The sequence below is a fragment of the Perognathus longimembris genome, chromosome 15, assembly GCF_023159225.1.
Source record: "Perognathus longimembris pacificus isolate PPM17 chromosome 15, ASM2315922v1, whole genome shotgun sequence".
NCBI lineage: Eukaryota > Metazoa > Chordata > Mammalia > Rodentia > Heteromyidae > Perognathus > Perognathus longimembris.
The window spans coordinates 47,647,864-47,668,671 of NC_063175.1; the positions used below are offsets into that span (position 1 = coordinate 47,647,864).

Genomic DNA, 20,808 nt, shown 5'->3' on the forward strand with positions numbered 1-20,808 from the left:
CCAAGGACTGTGTGCAGGTAAACTCCTGGACCAGGACTTTTCAAACCTGTTCGTCTATGAATTGTGTCAGTCTGACATTTTTATTTGGCCTCTACAATCAAATTGTATAAAAGATAAAAACAAACCTATGAGTCAGTTTCCACATCTGTGAGTGTTTTGAGGATGACATCAGCAGGGTTTTGAAGACTGAAACCACCAATTTCCTGCAGATTGTCTGGATTCAAAAAGATCTTGATAACTTTCAACTAAGGAGAAAAAAAAACTCACAGGATATTATCCACAGACACACATGAACTTAAAGGGACATTTAAATCTAGGTCTCCACTCTAAATTTTTCTCCTATCTATATGTAAAAAACAAAAGATTTTGGAGATAGAAAGGAAGCTTGGTTATCTATTTTATTGTTCTCAAAAATGAATGTTGCACCAAAAAAAGAAAAAAAATTAAAATGTTGCAATTTTGAGAGTGTTATGTTACACACATCACCTATACAGTTGTGTTTCCATAAAATGTTATTGCCCAGTAATTTCATAGCCATCTCACTTTGTACACTAAGTACACTTTCATGTATATATAAAGAACAAAATCATCTGCTAATGTATTTCTCTGAGTGTATCTTTAAGCAATGAATGACTGTATTTTCACCTGCTTCCAGACATTATACCATTAGCTACAATTAGCTGACCACTAGCTGACAATTTTTTTGTTGTTGTTGTTTATGGTAGTACTGGGTTTTGAACCCCAGGGGTCTTGTGCTTCCTAGGCTGGCACTCTAGTTCACTATCCACATTCCAGCTGTATTTCACTGGATATTTTTAGAACAGCGTCTCACTTCAGATCCAGGCATACACCTAAGCCTTTCATCAACCCATCCCTAAGCCTTTCATCAACCCATCCCTGGTTACTGGGATTACAAGTATGCACAAATGGAGTCTCCCAGACTTTTCTGTCCAAGCTAGCTTCAAATCACAATCCACTCTTTTTTTTTTTTTTTTGGCCAGTCTTGGGGCTTGAACTCAGGGCCTGAGCACTGTCCCTGGCTTCTTTTGGCTCAAGGCTAGTGCTCTAAAACTTGAGCCACAGCGCCACTTCTGGCCGTTTGCTATATATGTGGTTCTGGGGAATCGAACCCAGGGCTTCCTCTACATGAGGCAAGCACTCTTGCCACTAGGCCACAGTCCCAGCCACAATCCACTCTTTCTCAGCCTCCAGGTAGCTAGGATTATAGATATGAGCTACCCGTAGCCAACTTTATCTTCTACTTTTCTTTTGCAGGCACAGAAATAGCTCAGAGAAATGAAAGAACTTACTTAAGGTGATACCACTAATAGGTGGCAATGTCAAGATTCATATTCAGGGCTAACTTTAAAGGTTATGTTTTTTCTACTATGCCAGTATGCCCTAGAAGAGAACTAAAAATCACATCATATAAATAGTAACATTTGATTGACAGAAGAAGTAGACCAATAAAAACATGTAATGTCAGTCCAAGGTATAGGATGAGGATGCTGGGGAGAATGAATGAGCTAGGTAGAAAATAGGGTTGGGAGCAGGTTGAAAGGCGCGCCTCGCCGGGCGGAGACTTCAGCCGAAGACATCGCCGCACGCATGCGCGCGCGGAGGCCCCGCCTCCAGGCCTCGCCTCCGCTCTCCGTATGCCACGCCCCTTCCCCGGCCACACCCTCCAGGCCCCGCCCCTCGGCGCCGCGGCGGCTCCTCCCCGGGGGAAACCTGTCTTCACCGGCGGGGAGCGGAGCTTCCTCCCGTGAGGGCCGCCGAGTTTTCCTTCCGCCCCGGCAGCTCGGAACTCCGCGCGAGGGGCGAGCGGAAGGTGCTCGAGAACCCGGGCCCGCGGGAGTCGGGGTCACCGGCGCGAGCCATGTCTCTGTGGGGGGAGCCGCTGCAGGCCTCGGCGTCCCCGGCTTCCCAGCAGCCCCCGGCCGCTGTCACGGGACCGCCTCCCGCCTCTCCGGCGGGCGCGACCCTCAACCGACTGCGGGAGCCCCTGCTGCGGAAGCTCAGCGAGAGTTTGGACCGTGCGCCCGAGGGCCGGGGATGGAGGCGACTGGCCGAGCTGGCGGGCAGTCGGGGGCGACTCCGGCTCAGGTGAGCCCGGCCCGGGAGCGAGGGGGTGGGCGGGCGGGCGGGACGGACCGGGCCCGCGGACGGGGGGGCGCGGGACGGACGGACGGACGGACGGACGGACGGGGCCGCGGGCGGGGGGGCGCGGGACGGACGAGACGTCGGGCTCCACCGGAGGAAAGGGACCGTGCCTGGAGAGCGTCGGTCACCTCTAGGAAGAACCCGGACCCAGCCGAGACCTGGGAAGGCCGGCGCTGCCGGCTGGGACCCCGCGATCGGGAAGGAAGAGGCTGAAATGAACCCTCCTCCAGACCCGGGAGGGCCGGGAGAGTTGGGGAAGACCGCGGGGCAGTAGTAATTCGGAGGGGGCTGGCCAGGGGCGGATTGGCGCGGTGCGGGGGGATTTGGGGATCCGTGTTTAAGCCGAGAGAAGGGAGGAGAGGCAAAGACGAACTCCAAACTCAACTGTTCTCCATCACACCCGAGTTACCAGGTTCTCTCCTTGACATTCCAACGAACATCGAACTCTAAAACTTGATCATCTGAGAGACGAAAGGGAAGGGTGGGCACGGCCAGTAGCGACTCTTGAAATTGGAGGGTCTTGATGCTTCTTTACACTCTTAGGAATGATTGAGGGTCTGGGATGGATGTAGCTCGGTGGCAGAGCGCTTGCCTAGCAAGTGCAGCGTCCCGGTACCAAAAAAACAAACAAACAAAAACAAATACGGCTAAAAAGAATAAGTGAGGGGACAGAACTTTCCTGTGGGTGATATTATTATACACGCAGTATGTACTGATACTACTTGAATTGAAACCAAGAATTTTTAAAATATTAATCTTAAAAGAACCATTCTTACACAATAGCAGAATAATCTTTTTGCAGAAAAAAAAAACAACAGGCATAGTGTTTTTGCAGAAATAATTAGGAAAGTGTCATTTGTTTACAGTTTGAAAAGCTCTTTTTGTTGTTAGTTCTGTTGAGACAGAGTCCTACTCTGGAGGTTGGTCAGGTTGGGCTCCCAAGTTCTGACTCCCCCCTGCCCCTGCCTTCCTTAGTGCTGGGGGTTGCAGGCACGTGCCACCGCACCCAAATTGAAAGTCTCACGTTTTGACTGAATTGCAGAGCTGCATTCTTTTCTGTGTATCTGTATTCAGTCTGGTGTATTCTCACGAGTCACGTACTTCCAGTGTACCCCCCTGAAAGAATGAATTAAAAAGTATATAGGCAAAAACTTTTTAACTCCTTCTAAGTGTCACTTCTAAGGAACTTACAACTACTCCAGTATATCATCATTGTGATTGCAGCCTGCTTTTGAACTACATAGCAGTTTTTTTTAAACTTCTCAAATGACTCAGCTTTGTTTTTTATTATAATTAATTGTGTGCATGTTTGTGTACTCCTTAAGAACCGATGCTGTCTCTTATTTTGTGCATAGAACTCAGTAGTACTTAATGCATTGACAGTGGACTCATTCATTCTGGAACTTCTTACAACCCAGAAGTTCCAGAAGATAAAAAGTTAATATTTCATTCCTCTTCATAAGGGCATCCAGGAATTAACTGGTACATAGGTACATTGACAATAAAATGAAACAATATGCCGCATGTGAATCATAATAATAGAGCTGTAACACAACATATGTATATATACATATATACATATATGAGACAATGTATTGTTTATTTGAACCCTCTCAATTGTCCTGAGTTTGAGACTAAGGCTAGTAGTAATTATTTTAAATTATTGCTCATATAGAGGCGCATGTGTCTCCCTAGCACTTGAACATAGAGGCAGCAAGATGTTAAAGCCAGCCTGAATAGTGACGTACTGTCTTTAAAAAAAAAAAAAAAAAAGCAGTGTTGGATGTGATGGCTCTTGCCTATAATGCTGGTTACTTGGAAAGCAAAAATTGGGAGGATTGAGGTTGTTGAATGACTGCCTGGCAAAACGTTATGGAGACCTCCTATCAGTAAGTTGGCTGACTCTAGGCAGCTTACCTGTCATCCCAGTTCTGCATGAGGCTGAAGGTAGTAAAATCTTGGTCTGAAGCAAGAAGGTGAGAGAAAGAACACATCTGAAAAATTACTAAAGCACAAAAGGGCTGGGTCATGACTCAAGTGGTAGACCACTCGTCTAGCAGTCTGAATTCAAAACCCAGTACTACTAGAAAAGAAAAAAAAAAGTGGTAAGCCAGGCACAGGTGGCTCACACCTGTAATCCTAGTAACTCAGGAGGTGAGTTCAGAGGCTTACAGTTTGAAGCCAGCCCAGACAGGGAAGTCCAAGCAACTCTTACCTCTACTTAACCACAAGAAGCTGGAAATGGAGCTGTGGATCAAGTGGTACAACACTAGCCTTGAGCACAAAAGCTCAGAGATAGAACCTAGGCCCAGAGTTCAAGCCCACGCACACACGCACATGCACACACATACACACACGCACACACACACACACACACACACACACACACACACCCGTGGTAAAGTAGTGAAGTCATCCAAGCAGATAGAGTACAAAATAAATACTAGGAAAATATATTTAGATTTTGGGTGCACAAAGAAAATTCAAGATACTATTATGCTAGGCCTGGGTTTCTAGACTTAATCTTAATGTAAAGATTTGTCTTTGAGGACAGATTTCTGCATTGTAGCTAGGGAAGGCTCTGAGCTTTCTGGGAAAAGCTGGTAGCAAGCACTGCTACTTGGTGAGAATGTGAAAGTAAGACTCTGCTGGGAAGAAGCATGGCTGTTGGACTCGAAGGAGTATGTTTTTTCCCTCACATTCTAGTTAAGTTCTACTAAATTGGCTGCAGGATGATGTTGCCTTCATTCAGAAAACACAGGGACAGGTTTGAAGCCACTGGAGTTAGTGTGGAGAGGACAACTGCCTGTCCAGATGTGGCAGGTGCCAAAAGCCATGCCACTGTGGAATCTGAGCATGCAGGGACAGAGGTCTTACAAGATACAGGAGTGTGGGGCTGGGAATGTGTCCTAGTGGTACAGTGCTTGCCTAGCATGCATGAAGCCCTGGGTTCGATTCCTCAGCACCACATATATAGAAAAAGCCAGAAGAGGCACTGTGGCTCAAGTGGTAGAGTGCTAGCCTTGAGCAAAAAGAAGCCAGGGGCAGTGCTCAGGCCCTGAGTCCAAGGCCCATGACTGGCAAAAAAAAAAAAAAAAAAAAGATACAGGAGCGTTTTACCACTCTGCCAGGATGTAGTTAGTTTCACATTGGGAAAATTATTAAGCTCATACCGAATGAGATCTCAAGAAATAAATTAGCTGAGAAGTTTTTAAGCACTGAGGTGCAAGAGTCAACTAGACTCTAAACAAAACCGTTTGCAAAATGATTTCATACTGATGGGAGAATGACATCTGTGATTGTAAAAAATCATAGAAATGTTTCTCTCATATCAGATATAGGAATTGTAGTTTAAAGAGACTAGTCCAAGTGGATAACAGATTGTGGAGGAGGTAAAGTACTTTCCTCCAGTTACTGGATAATGTTCAAGTTCATGGTCCAAACTCTGCAGAAGTTTGCCTCTTTGGTTTCTTTTCTTCTCATTACTTTTCTTCCCTTACTCTTTATAGATTTCCTCAAACTAGGTAAGAACTGTCTAAACTGTCCACTGGGGATACATTTTTCAGATGGTTATTGATGATTCAGAATGAATCCTTTCATGCGGTTAGTTTGCTAGAACCACTACCCATGGGAATACCCTACATACAACTCCAGTATAGATTCCATTCCAAACTAATTTACTATTGGACACCACTGCTGTCAGTTTAGATAAGCACAGATTTTCTGTGCCTTGCCCAATCTGTGTAATTTCTTTGATATCTGGGTCACCTAAGCTCCAAGGATATCAGAGCTTTCTGGGTACTCTAAAATGTTTGAGTTCTCTAAACAAGGTTCTTAGAAGTGGGACTGTGGAATATGAACCAAGAAAAACCCCCAGAAAACATAATTTCATGTCTGCTGTGTAGGAGGTGCTGTTTTTAGCTGCAGAAACCCTGTCCTCTAGCAGCTGAAAGTGGGAATGAGAATACATACTAAAAATCTGAAAGAATGAACAAATGCAGAAGTGGTACTGACTATATACTACATACCTTGTAGGTGGGAACAGGAGGGAAACACGGAGAGCAAGGGAAGAGGTAACATTGTCCAAAAAGAAATGTATTTATTACCTGGCTTATGTAACTGTAGCCCCTCTCTACATTTACAATAACACTTTTTTAGAAAAATCTGAAACAGCCGGTGGCTCATGCCTGTAATCCTAGCTACTCAGGAGACTGAGATCTGAGGATCATGGTTCAAAGCCAGCCCAGGCACGTAAGTCTGTGAGACTCTTTATCTCCAGTTACCCACCAGAAAACCAGAAGTGCTGCTGTGGCTCAAGTGGTAGAGCTGAAGAGCTCAGGGATAGCACCCAGGCCCAGAGTTCAAGCCCCACGGCTAAAACAGCAACAAAAAAATCTGTAACAGAATGCTCTGTGCTTATCTCCATCTTCTCCATCTCTGAGTTTTGGAGTGCCTTAGAGCTTAGGCCTTGTATCTCTTCATCTCTTTCAGTCTTCTGGTTTTACAGACATTTATCTTAGGTTCTCCCCATATCTCTTCTTTGAACTCCAGAGTATAGGTAGATATTTGTATGCTAGCTGCTCTTGATTATATTTGTAGTTTCCCTATAATTATAATATTTGCCTATATTATAATATTGCCCTATATTAGAATATTTGTAATGTCCAAATAGGGCATTGTTCTCTGAAAGACGAACAAGTGTGTGTGATATCCATTTCTCCTCTAAAATGAAAAACGGGAGAATTTTGTCCACTGTTGGACTCTTAAATACCTGTGGGGGGGAAATATATAATTTAGATGATTAGAAAATAAATTAAAAATAAATGAGTAAAGATTGCAAAGAGTATACTCAGAAGGAGAAACAAAACCTAAAAGCAGAAAAGGTATATAATATATTCCATTTGCTTATATATTTCTAAAAGTACAAATAAAAATATGTTTTTAAAGGCAGAGTCCATTTGCTTCAATAATAAAGTGGTTGTTTTGTTTTTAAATTCCAGATTAGAATTTGCAGAAGCCACTTCAAAGCACACTCTTACAGGAATGTAGCTAAAAAAGGAAAGATAAAAGCTGATTATGTATATATATCACCTTAGCTGAAAGGCTGTGCCTTGCAGAAAATCAGTAAGATGAAAGAGAGATGCAGTATCTTGCTCTCCTTTATGCCTCTTGAGTTGGAAGAAAAATAGTCTATTTCAATTTGATGTTTGTTCTTTGGTTAAGAGAACAGTAAAGTTGGTTTCTCATTTCTCCAAATCAAATAAACATCAGCTGTCACTTGGTTGCATTTGATGAGATGACTTAATTTTGTGTATCAAATACTGGTAAACTTATGAATTATAAGGTATATTCTGAATATAGCACCATTTATTTGTAAATTTCATTTGCTAATCATTTGGAAACTTTGAAATTATTTCTAATATGTGATCTTGAGCCTGAGCATTTTTTTTTCAGTTGCTAAGTTTGTAACATTGGCTTTTTTCTAGTGTCCTTTTATTTTTTTGTAGTGGTCTGGGGATGTGAGCTTGGGAAGTAGGCCCTGAACTTTATTTGCTGAAGGCTAGCTAGCACTTTACCACTTGAGCCACAGCTCCATTCCAGCTTTTTGGGGGTAGCTAATTGGAGATGAGAGTCTCATGGACTTTGCTGGTCAGGCTAACTTCAAACCAGCGTCCTCAAGTCTCAGCCTCCTGGGAAGTTAGGGTTACAGATGTGAGCTGCTGGTGCCCGCTTCTGCTATCGTTTTTTGAGAAACTTACTTTTTCCCTCCATTCAGACGTGTGTGTGTGTGTGTGTGTGTGCGCGTGCGCCTATACCATGATTGAAGATTTTTTGACTGTCAGTGACAGGAGGGCATGTTTTTTTTCAGAGGCTGCAGAATCTAGCATTCTATCTAGCACCTTCATTTTTGGTCATCTTTTCTTCACCATTTTCAAGAGTAAAGAAATGCTTTGGTATTTCTCTTCCTTATTTTCAAACTAAAAGCCAAGGACTTGATCAGTACCAAGTCTAAAAAAAATGGTTTTTTATCACATTCTGTCTCAAGGTATGGGCTCCCATTGGGAGCTACATGGGAGTAAGTGAGGAAAGAGTTAGCTGATGGAGTAGGAGGGAAGGACACCAGCATTCACAATGTAAATAGCTTCACACCACTCTTGTCAACCGAGGACTTTTCCCTGTGAAACCCACAGTGAACCAAATAACGTAGTGATTGACTTGAAATATGTGTGTCATTTCTAGTTGTCTGGATCTGGAGCAGTGTTCTCTTAAGGTGCTGGAGCCCGAGGGAAGCCCAAGCCTGTGCTTACTGAAACTCATGGGTGAGAAAGGATGTACAGTCGCGGAACTGAGCAACTTCCTGCAGGCCATGGAACACACTGAAGTTCTTCAGCTCCTCAATCCCCCAGGTAGGTGTTTTCCCTCGGGAATAGTCTCCAAAGGTTCATGGAGTCAGATTTAGAAAAGAGTATTGTCTCTTTTGACCAAGTAAATTGTGTTAAATATATTTTTGGAAAATATAAATGTGTAGAGCCACTTCACAGGAGGACTTAAGTTCTTATTTTGCACAAAGCCTGATGATTTTCTGCTGTCCTATAGAAAGAGGTTTGGTTAGGAGTAGTAAGGTGAGTTCCGTCTAAAATTATGTCATTCTCTTCATAGAAAAGGATTTTCGGGTCCAAGTGCATGAAGGGGAAACTAGATTTATTTTAACTAGAAGAGGAACTTCAGTTTTACTTTTCTATATCCCATTACAGTTCCTATAGAACAACAGCAAGAAGTGCGTTTGAGATATATACTTTGCAGTTTCTCTTTGATTTATTTTGGCAGTAGTAGAGTTTCATCTCAAGGTTTTGCCCCTGCTAGGCGGGAGCATACTTAAATCATACTTGAGCCATATTTCCAGCCTTTTCTTCTCTGGTTGTTTTTGAGATAGGGTTTAACTTTTTTCCCAGGCCAGCCTGGACTGGAATCCCCCTATTGATGCTCCCCATCACAACTGGGATAATAGGTACATGCCTAGGTTTGTTCTTGTTGAGATAGTGGTTTTGTGAACTTTTATTCTGGGCTAGCCTCAAGGCACAAGTTACTGTTATGTATTAATTTCTGTAGCATTTGCTTTTATGTTGCTTTTATATGGCTTTTTGGTTGTGGTGATATTTTGTGAGGGGGGGTGTTCGGGGGAAGGTTGCTGGTCATTTGAGATAGGATCTCACTGTGTGAGCTGGGCTTGAACTCCTGACCCTCTTTCCTCCACCTCCCAAGTGCTGGGATTATAGACATGCACCACCATGTCCATATAGCATTTGTTTTGGTAGCATAGAAATACTTAGGGCGGCAAACTAGGAGCTAACTTCAGTGGTCACTATCATGAAGTCTAAGATGAGGACTAAAATTTGTGATTTCTTGGCTCTGGACCTAATATGTTTCCTAATAGAGTTGGTAGGACGGAGGTTTCACCCCTCTTTCACATACACATAAGTACACATTGGTGCTTTCCCTTGCTCTCTCCCCATCCTCTATCCTCCCCTTCTCCCTTCTCCTTTCTTCATCTCTCTCTTACTTCCTTCTTACCATGTATCCCAGGTTGGCTTCAATCATCTTGAGTGTTTGGATTACAGGCAAGCATCACTACACCAGGTTGGTTTTCTCTTTTGCTGGGTTTTGCCACAGTGCTTGAGTTGTGTCAGAGAAATTGCTTCTAGTTTTTATGTGCGGCTGATGTCTGTATTTGTTTTCCAGCACTAAGTTGTTTTCTTATTTTTATTCTTTTCACAATCACAGAATCAGAAGTTAAATGAATGCGCTAAACTTATTTTGAATACATGTATATGATGATTTTTTTTTCAGACCTGGGGCTTCAACTCAGGCCTGGGCACTGTCCCTGAGCTGCTTCTTCTCAAGGCCAGCACTCTACCACTTGAGCCATAACCTCACTTTCAACTTGTTTTGGTAGTTTGGTGGAGATAAGAGTCTCATAGAGAGAAAAATGAGGGAGGGAGTAACAAGTATAACAAGAAATGTACTCACTACCTCATGTATGTAACTGTAACTCCTCTGTACATCACCTTGACAATAAAATTAAAAAATTTTTTAAAAAGAGTCTCAGAGACTTTCCTGCTCAGGCTGGCTTTGTACCGTGATCTTCAGATCTCAACCTCCTGAGTGGCTAGGATTACAGGTGTGAGCCACTGGTTCTCAGCTTCGAATATTATTCTTCAGATTGAAAATACCTTTACTTGACATTTTATCTTCGTATTTGTGGGAAGTGTGAACATTTAAATTTTACCAGCAAATGTTTGTATAGAAAATGAGATTTCAAGAAATTGCCATTGGGCTGGGGATATGGCCTAGTGGCAAGAGTGCTTGCCTTGTATACATGAGGCCCTGGGTTCAATTCCCTAGCACCACATATACAGAAAATGGCCAGAAGTGGCGCTGTGGCTCAAGTGGCAGAGTGCTAGCCTTGGGCAAAAAGAAGCCAAGGACAGTGCTCAGGCCCTGAGTCCAAGCCCCAGGACTGGCCCAAAAATAATTAATTAATTAATTAATTAATTAAAAAAATAAAGAAATTGCCATTGACCAAAGTCATAATTTGTTACTCACAAAGGTAGAATTAATAACTAGGTCTGCTGACCATGACCTGATCTCAGTGTCATTTTCATACTAGAGATTTTCCAAATTGTCTGGAAAAACTTAGTATGTATTACTTCAGTTGCCTCTTTGATCAGTGGACTTTATTTTTTTTTCCTTTTTACCAAGTGAAATATTTGGTAAGATACTATATCTTTTCAACAAGGGACTTTTCTTGTTTCATAGATGTCAGGAAATCAGCAGTAATTCCAAAAAGAAAATATGAAGAATAAAATAGAGAGAGGAATAAGGATAAGGAAGAAGTCAAGATAGAAAGGAGTAGGGAAGTGAGGGTTGAGAGAATGTGCTTCTGGGTGAGGAGTGTTCAGTCTTGGGCAATGTAGGAGGAAAGAACATGATGTGGGAGACTAGATTTAGCCACCATAGATGCAAATGTAAGTTGACTTGGAAGAGGAACACTGGACATGCGTTAGTTGTGTAATTAGGGAGGTGGTTGAAGAAAGAGGAATAGGTTCTTTTCAGTGAGAGCTTAGAAAATTCCAGAGCAGCTGAGAGGAAACATTGTAGATCGAAGTAGAGGCACTTTAGTGTATTCAGTAGATTTGTTCCAGACAAAGTATTTGTAAACAATATTAATATTTAAATGGATTATGAGCAAGAAGAACTTACAGGGAACTTGTGATGAATCCTTTTATCAAATCAAGAAACATTCTAGTTTACCTTTCTTATAATTGTAAATTTTAGATTCTAAATTTTTTATTGCTTTATATCAGTATTTGTGTATGTGTGTGTACCCATGTGCACGTGTGTGCGCTTACACATGTAACGAAGCACAATCCTTAATTCCATCATACCTCATCACATTCTCCAAGGCTTACAGGAAATCAAGTTATCTCTCTTGATTCTTTGTAGATCTTATCTGAAAATCTGCTTGGTTGCCAGGAAGTTGTGCATTTAAAATGGAACTTTCATTTGTGTACCTACATCTTACTGTGCCAGATTTCCTTATCTTTGTTTAACATTCTCAAGAGTGAACACTCGGTAAGAGTGCCTTGGGGTTGACCTTGGCTCCTCAACATACAGACTATGTAGGAAGAAGAAAAATGTGTCATTAAAATGAGAGCCAGTGCAACCAGGGGAAATTTCCAAGTCACGTTTTGCCTTTCAGTTCTCACTGTTTGAACTAATCGTTTTCTGAAATCCCTTTCTTACTGTCCATGTTACCTACTAAGCTAGAAGTTCTGAAGACAAGCACTATGCTTATCTAGCTACAAATTACCAATGCCTACATTATTGCCTGGCATAAGCAAAACAGTGAGTATTCACAGGTAGTTGTTGAAAAATGTGCATCATAATAAAAATTACTCTAGTGACAATTTACTGACTCTCTTGCATGTACCAGTCATTTTGTCACTAGCCTGTAAAATAACTATATAAAATAGACGTTAATTGGATTCATGTTATAATAATAAGTGATTTATAGTTTGTTTGAATTACCTTGGGTAAATTATTCAACCTCTTTGGGACAAATTTATTTCTATTAAATGCCAGAAGTGAGGTGGAATCTCAGTGTTGTTTTAATTTTCATTTCCTTTATAGCCAGAGATGTTGAACATTTCATGTGTCTACTGGCCATTTTTACTTCTTCTCAGAAGTCTCTAAGTCCTTAACCCATTTATTAATTGGGTTGTTGTTCCTTTGAGGGTTTAACTTTTTGAACTCTAAATATATTCTAGATGTTAGGCCCTGATGTATAGCTGGTAAAAAATTTCCCATTCTTTGGGCTTGTATTTAGCTTTTTAGCTATGTCCTTTGCCATACAGAAATTTTTAAGTTTGATGTGATCCTGTTTATCAAGTCTTTCTTGGCTTTTTGTGTTTCTGAGGTTTTGACCTGTGCCCAGAAGCCCTGGTGTTTCCCCTGCCTCTTCCTATTAATAGCTTCATGGTTCCCAGTCTTACATGAGGTCTTTGATCCATTTTGAAATTGATGCTAGTACCAGGTTATATATGGGGATGTCCAGTTTTGCCAGCACCTTTTGTTAAAGAGGCTGCCTTTCTTTCAGCCTATGTTGTTGGCTCTTTTACGAATACTAGATGGGTATAGGTCTGTAGGTTTCTGGTCTTCTCTTCTGTTCCATTGGTCCTCAGGCATATTTTTGTGCCAGTACCAGACCACTATCAGAAAACAAACAAGCTGGGCACCGGTGGCTCACACCTGTAATCCTAGCTATTCAGCAGGCTGAGATCTGAGGATCAGGATTCAAAGCCAGCCCAGGCAGAAAAGTCTGTGAAACTCTTACCTACAATAAACTACTCAGAAAAGATCAGAAGTGATGCTGTGGCTCAGGTTCCAACCTTGAGCACAAAGAGACTCGGGTTCAAGCCTCCAGGACCTGCAAAAAAGAAAGCAAACAACCTCCAACCATGGACATATGTCCATAACAGACATTAAGCGTAGTATTTGTGTTACTAATAGTGCATCTAAGTCACTTGAAGCACCAGGCATATGAGTATTTATAACCGGGTGTTACAAGAGAACTACACGGTGACTTCTGCCTGACCAGGTATCTGTTCAGAAGTGTTAGCATATAGAAAAGGATTCTGTGAATTGGAAAAAAAAATATGTAGCATTAAATTTTCCTTCCCAATTGCAAGGAAGAAGAATAGATCAAAGAACACTTCTGTAGGTAGGCTTTTTTCTTGAGATTTTGCAAAGCCTACAATTCATGAGCCTAAACGGATGGGAAAGGAGATGTGAATGGGTGGATGTATGACAAGCATATATATGCAAGTTATTGCCAAAACATTTTTGGTTTTGTTTTCAGATGTTTAAACAAAGCAGTCTTTATTTATTTAACTTTTTTCTTTTTTAAGGATTAAAGATCACTGTAAACCCAGAATCAAAGGCAGTCTTGGCCGGACAGTTTGTGAAACTGTGTTGCCGGGCAACTGGACATCCTTTTGTACAATATCAATGGTTCAAAATGAATAAAGAGGTAATTTTTAATTCTTTGCTTGTAAGAAGAGAGAAGCAGAAAAGTAGCCAGTGTTCTTTCCTGAATATGATTTTAGGGATTTGATTAAAAAGTCTGCCCCCCCCCCCAAAAAAAATGTAATCATGCAGTCACTTGTCCACTGTAAAACAGGAGAGTAGAGGTTTCTTAGGTTGATCTCCAAAGCTCTTCACAGCAGACTGTGCTCCAACAAAAATTCTTAACTACAAGATTTTCAGTGCTACACAGAAAGCTAATGCAATGTCATTTTAAGAACTGCACAAAACCTGAATTATATCAAAGTTTTTAAGCCATTCTTTTTTGTTGTGTTAGCTCCTGGGGCTTGCACTCAGGCCTGAGTTCTTTCCCTGAGCTTCTTTTGCTTGATTGAGGCTAACTAGCACTCTACCACTTGAGCCACAACTCCATTTCCAACGTTTTAGTAGTTTATTGGAGATAAGAGTATCTTGGAAGCTGGTGGCTCAAGCCTGTAATCCTAGCTACTCGGGAAGCTTGAGATCTAAGGCTCAAAGTGGTGGAATGCTAGCTTTGAGTAGAAAAGCTCAGAGACAGTGCCCAGGCCCCGAGTTCAAGCCCCATGACTGACAAAAAGAAAGGTCTCATGGACTTTCCTGAACCAGTCTGGCTTTGAATTGTGTCCTCAGATCTCAGCCTCCTGAATACCTAGGATTGCTGGCATGTGCCACCAACCCTCAGCAGAAACCATTCTTAAGTAAAATTAAGATCACAGAGTAGTCATTTTTTTTCTAGTTGGGGAAGGATTAGCTCACTTTACCACCTGACAAATTATTAAATTTATGTCAGAAATTGAAATTCATGCCTTCTCACTCTCCCTGCTTCATCCTCTAGATTGAATACAGGCTGTTGTACATGCTACCCACATTCCTGGCCCTTTGTCTTTTTGGGACAGTATCTTACTAAGCAACTCAAGCTAAACCCTAAAGTTTTCTGCTTATATCTCCCAAGTGCTAGGATTATAGGCATGCCACCATTCCCAGCTATAGAATCTTCTTCTCCTTCAAGTTCTTTGAGTTCCTTTGATGCTAGAGAGTTCTTATTCTTGTATCTGCCCTATGTATGCCCCACTTTTGTGGACTTTTTTCCTTGTACTTTATTCCTTACCCTGTCCTGCTTTATATCTTAAAATTCTATGTTCTTTTGAACCTGTTAGTAATTCACTTTTCTTCCTAACTTGATACTCTGAAACCAAACAAGAGCCAGTCTGAGATCATTATATTTCATTAAGTAAGATAATCTTAAGTTATAGCAGAAATTTGTGGTTTGTGCAAATTTTTTATTTCTGTCCCTGAATACAGTTACAGTAGAGCAACTGGCATGTAGTAAAGAGATTATATGTAGGTGCTCGTAACTTTATAGGATTCCCACTACTGGCCATTTACATTTCTATCATGTGTTATAGGAATTAATTTTGCCTAGCCTTCTTGAGAGAAGTTATTTTTACCATATTTTCTCTATTGCAAGGTTGCTTTTATTTTTAATAAAATGTCTTGTAAGGATAGGATAATGGAAAAAACAGGCTGCATTAAATATATAATTTGTAAACTCTATCAGGATGTGATAGGAATGTAGAGGATTTGGAGTATGCATTGGATTTGAAAAGTTGGAATGTATTTTAAAACCCTAGCAAGTTAAATTTTATCAGACTACCTTTACGCTCTGATTTAAAAGACATGTAACAAGTATTTCTTGATCACATATTTTATGCCAGGCCTCATTCTAAAGCATGATAATTGACATACACAAGGTCCCTGTCCTCACAAAACTTGGACCCCAGGCCAGAGACAAGCAGTTAACAAAGGCATTGTTTCTGAGAGTGAAGAGCAATAAAACAGAATGGCAATAGGAAGTGAAAAGTCATTAAAGGTTTTAAGCAAGGGAAGTAACCTGATAGGATTTATGTTTTCAACACACAAACTTACAGCTTGAAGGAGGCAAAGAATCACAAGAAGACCAAATATCTAATGTCTGTGCTTGACTTATATATAGCTATAATGTGGACTCACACATAGCAGTAGAAGTAGATCCCAGGGTGTATCTCAGTAATGTATTTTACAAGTAGCCAGACTAGTAGATTGGATATGGAGCATAGGGAAAGAGAAAGAAACAACTGGGACATGTTTGTACTGAGGTTTTGAGAAAACAAGAGAGAGATTTAAGGAGCAAAACCAAGAGTTTTACAAATAAGACAAGAGATGTTTGACATGTCTGTTATATGTCCAGAGAAATCAGATAGGCGCTTTGGATGTCCAGGGAGTCAGCATTGAGAAGTATGTAGTCAAGGAAAGTAAAGGAATGGCCAGTGAAGATACTAAGGGGAGAAAAAGGAGAGTATTTCAAGAACAAATGATGGCCAGCTTTTACAGGAAGGGTACAAGAGTATGTTTTTGAAAATGATACAGTAAAACAGAGATAGCTGCCAGAGCAGAGAAAATTGCAGCAAGATTAGAGAGGATGAGATTGCTATGGAGGACAAACTTTTCCTCTACCCTCTTTGGTTACCCTCTTTGTGCAAATAACAGATGAGATGGGTTGGCAGGAGAAAAACTCGATTCATATCCATATGGGAGCCTACCAAAGAAGTAACTTACTTAGTGATTCTCAGAGGTTTATACATCTAACATAATAAGAAGGTGGTGGGGAGCTTCATGGCCAAGACCAAGCAGATTTCTTCAAAGGGGAGAAGAAGACAATTTGTGGTGTGTACTCATTCAGGTATCAGTCTCAGAAAGTTTCTCTCTTCATAGCTATAAAATCTCTCTGCAGAAGGGATTTATTTATCTAGTCTGGGAGTAAAAGCTACTCCAAGAGGAAACTTATGGCAGCCTCATTTCTTAGTACCTTCTTTTTGTCATAAAGGAAGCTGGCAAAGGTTTCTTTCTGCATCTGTTGAACTCTACATGTCTTCCATTTAATGCAATCTTCACACCAGATACAGGGTTCTGAGTTGGTCCTCACAGACTTTTAGCCCAAGTAACTTTTATTGGGAAATACATCTTTGTCTCTTTTTTTTTGCCAGTCCTGGGGCTTCGACTCAGAGCCTGAGCACTGTCCCTGGCTTCTTTTTGCTCAAGGCTAACATACTACCACACTACCACTTGAGCCATGGCGCCACTTCTGGCTTTTCTGTTTATGTGGTGCTGAAGAATTGAACCCAGGGCTTCATGCATGCTAGGCAAGCACTCTACCTCTAAGCCATATTCCCAGCCCCAAATCTTCATATTAACTGAAGCAAAAAAGGCAGTTGCAAATAACTACAGGCATGCATGAGTTTGTGGTTCGAAAGCAGGAAGAGGAGATGATTTCTGTATATAGATAGTATCTGAGAGGATACTGAAGTAGGATTGGATTGAGGAAATGAGAGAAGAAAGCATGCATTAGTCATCTGGTAAGAAAGCAGACTTAGTGGGATCCGTGGTAGGATTGTCAGGCAGTGCTAAGTGCAACCTGTGCTGCCTCTCTGCTTAAATGGGTTTGCAAAAGCTACATGGATTTCTAGATGGATTTAAGAACTGACGTTCTTAAAATGGCATTATTTACTTGGTAACTAATAAGCATTTTAGAAATTGGAAGAAAAAATGCATACTTTCCAAGCTCCATAATGAAACCACTTTTCGTACCGTTTTGTAAGATGTGTTTTGATGGAATCAGTCACTTAATATGCCCTAATTAATTCTTTCACAGATTCCATATGGAAATTCACCAGAACTTATTTTTAATGCAGTGCATATGAAAGATGCAGGCTTTTATGTCTGTCGAGTTAATAATAATTTCACCTTTGAATTTAGCCAGTGGTCACAGCTGGATGTTTGTGATGTGACGGAAGTAACAGAAAGTTTCCAGGGTAAGTCACAAAGTTTAGTATTGTTTGATACATTGTCTTTTACTTTAATATTTGTTTTTAAATGGACTTTATAAATATCAAAATAGTACCAGAAGTTTTATGCATATATGTACATGTATATATATATATATATATAATTCTGTTGTTAGGCATTAAGATTTGATCCCATGTGATTTGATTGTCTTTCTCATGTCTTGCTCATACATGTGCTTACAGAACTATCAAGATGATATAGGGATTTCTCAGTTTGATCCTTGCTGCTGGGATTTTCAAACTTTCCAGATTTCTTGGCCTGGTGCTTTTGTGCATGACATCCATAGCTCAAGTATAGTTTCTCCTCATTACTTCCATTTCTTGATTTATCCTGCCTGATACTTTGGTTATCCCAGAATTTCCTAATTTTTATTGTCCACATCACTCTTTGATCTCTTAATGTTTCTGGGAATATACTACAATTTTATGGAACACTGTTTAGGATATGGTTTTAAAGACTATTAAAAACTAAGCCAAGTGCTGATGGCTCACACCTGTAATCCTAGCTCCTCAGAAAACTGTGAGGATCACAGTTAAAAGCCAGCTGGGGAAGGAAAGTCCTTGAGACTCTTATCTCCAACTAACCACCAGAAACCATAAGTAGGACCGTGGCTCAAAATGATAGAGTGCTAGCCTTTAGCAAAAGAGCCTGGGCAGCGCTCAGGCCTTGAGTTCAAGCCCCATAACTGACCCAAAAAAGTTTTTTTACTAAATAAATGAAGAGTAGGCAGGTGCTAGTGGCTCATGCCTATAATACTGGCTACTCAGGAGGCTGAAATCTGAGGATTGCAGTTCAAAGCCAGCCTGGGCAGGAAAGTCCATGAGACTCTTATCTCCAATTAATCACCAGAAAACCAGAAATGGCACTGTGGCTCAAAGTGGTAGAGTACTAGTAGCTAGTAGCCTTGAGCAAAAAGTCTCAGGGACAGTGTCCAGGCCCTGGGATCAAGCCCCATGATGGACAAAAAACCAAACAACTAATAGTAAACTCAAGCACATATATTTATGTAAATTATAGGGGAATTTTGTTTTAATTTTTAACTTAGAGATTTTTGTTTCCTTTTTTAATTCAAGGTAGTTTGGATGGCATCTCTGAATCGAAGTTGCAAATCTGTGTTGAACCAAAGTCTCAAAAACTGGTGCCAGGCAGCACATTGGTTTTACAGTGTGTGGCTATTGGAAGCCCTATTCCTCACTACCAGTGGTTCAAAAATGAATCACCATTAATGCATGAGACAAAAAAGCTATACATGGTAGGTAGTTGGGTTTTTTGGGTATCTTGGGGGTTAATATATAAAGCAAACAGTGCAGTTAAAATGTAAAATGAACGCTGAAATATATTCTTCGAAGTGTTTCAGATCCCTTTTGATTTAATTGGTTCCTAATATTTGTGAAAGTGCTATAATTCAACCTTGGCGTCTATGTAAAATGACAAATACTATATACCAAATTTACCACTATTAGAATAATTATATAATTTGCTTGCTAATATTTAGCCTAATAAGTGGAGATGAAAAATGTTGAAAGTCTTGGAAATTCTTATAAACACAAAATGACTTTCACTAAGCCATCTTTTTTTTATTTTGGGGGGGAATATTGGGATTTAAATTTGCGGCCTCACACTTGATAAACAAGTGCTTTACCACTTGGGCCATGCTCCAAACCCTATTTTGCTTTATTTTTCAGGTAAGTCTCCTACATTTGCCCATAGTCGGTTATAGCACAGACCTAATCCTCCTACCTTGGGCCACCTGAATAGCTTGCATTACAAGTGTGTGCCACCACACCCTGCTCATTGATTTAGATAAGATCTCACTTTCTGTCATGTTAGCTTCAGACTGGAATCCTCCAGATTTGTCCTCCCAAGTCACTGGGATTACAGGCATGAGCCACCACACTACCGGCCTTTTAAGCAAATTTAAATTAAAATTGAAGAGAAAAATGTGTCTGTTTCTGATATGGATATAGGTTCCGTATGTGGATTTGGAGCATCAAGGAACCTACTGGTGTCGTGTATATAATGATCAAGACAGTCAAGATAGTAGAAAGGTAGAAATCATCATCGGTAAGCAGTATTTCTCATTGTTCTGACAAGCCATATGTACACTATAAACAAATGTTTAAGCAGAAGGAGGTCTCCTTTTTTGCTTTATGTTTAATAGTATGTTAAGTACTAAGAGTTGCTTCATTTTTCCTTATCCCTACCCCAGCAATTATGTTTATAAAAAAAAAAAAAGTTAAGAAGGGCTGGGAATATGGCCTAGTGGCAAGAGTGCTTGCCTTGAATAAATGAAGCCCTGGGTTCGATTCCCCAGCACCACATATATAGAAAACAGCCAGAGATGGCGCTGTCGCTCAAATGGCAGAATGCTAGCCTTGAGCAAAAAGAAGCCAGGGACAGTGCTCAGGCCCTGAGTCCAAGCCCCAGGACTAGCAAAAAAAAAAAAGTTAAGAAAGCATATGAAGGCCTTAATCTTGTTTCCTTATACCAAAAGCAGAAAGAAACAGAAAATAATTTCATTTGCTCATTTGGCTTATTTTTAATGTTGTAGTTTATTTTAAACACTTGTGTCAAGATGTGTTCTTTAAAATTTTGAACCTAAAAAACATGATCTAATGGAAAAGAGTTTTAACAAAAAGTATCACAGACATAAAAGAATGACTATGAGTCAAAATTTCTATTATGAACTGTATAATTTGGTAGTTCTATTTCATATGTATGAGAGCCCCCAAAAGCCGAGCTGTGAGACCCTAAAGGATCAGGAGGATGGAAGGCCTCCTCCCAGAACTCTCAGAACGCTGAGAGTTTCCCCAAATGGTCAATCAGTCCTGGCTTGAAAGGAATTCAGATTTCCATCCTTCGTGTAGTAGGCTAATTCCATACAAGACTTTCTGGGAACTCGAAAATAGATAAAAATCTATGCTAACTGTTAGTCATTCGCTGCTTCCTAAGATAAAGAAGTTATTTATCACTTGAGTAAGAATATACCACGATTGGTGTTTGTGACTTCAAGGAAATTGTGATTTCACTTTCTGCATGTACACCCCTGCACTCTACTCAATAATTACCTTGTACAATGGACCCAGGTCACCTGAAGTTGGCAGAAGACTTCAGGCCCCTGCTGCCCCAAACCCCAACTCC

The 20,808-nt window shown here is 40.7% G+C and overlaps 1 protein-coding gene across 4 annotated transcripts in view; it reads left to right on the forward strand.

The window, feature by feature from the left end:
- Positions 1-1,736: 1,736 nt before the first annotated feature.
- The window catches only part of Malt1 (MALT1 paracaspase), a 51,941-nt gene continuing 32,869 nt past the window's right edge, over positions 1,737-20,808 (forward strand). For 2 of the 4 annotated variants that reach the window (XM_048363228.1, XM_048363229.1), the window contains exons 1-6: positions 1,748-2,106; positions 8,404-8,570; positions 13,632-13,753; positions 17,474-17,633; positions 18,741-18,919; positions 19,635-19,731. In XM_048363228.1, coding sequence (XP_048219185.1) covers positions 1,880-2,106; positions 8,404-8,570; positions 13,632-13,753; positions 17,474-17,633; positions 18,741-18,919; positions 19,635-19,731 — 952 coding nt within the window. In that variant the 5' untranslated portion in view covers positions 1,748-1,879. Of the gene's footprint in view, positions 2,107-8,403; positions 8,571-13,631; positions 13,754-17,473; positions 17,634-18,740; positions 18,920-19,634; positions 19,732-20,808 lie in introns of all 4 variants that reach the window. The other 2 variants (XM_048363227.1, XM_048363230.1) reach the window with 2 other exon arrangements.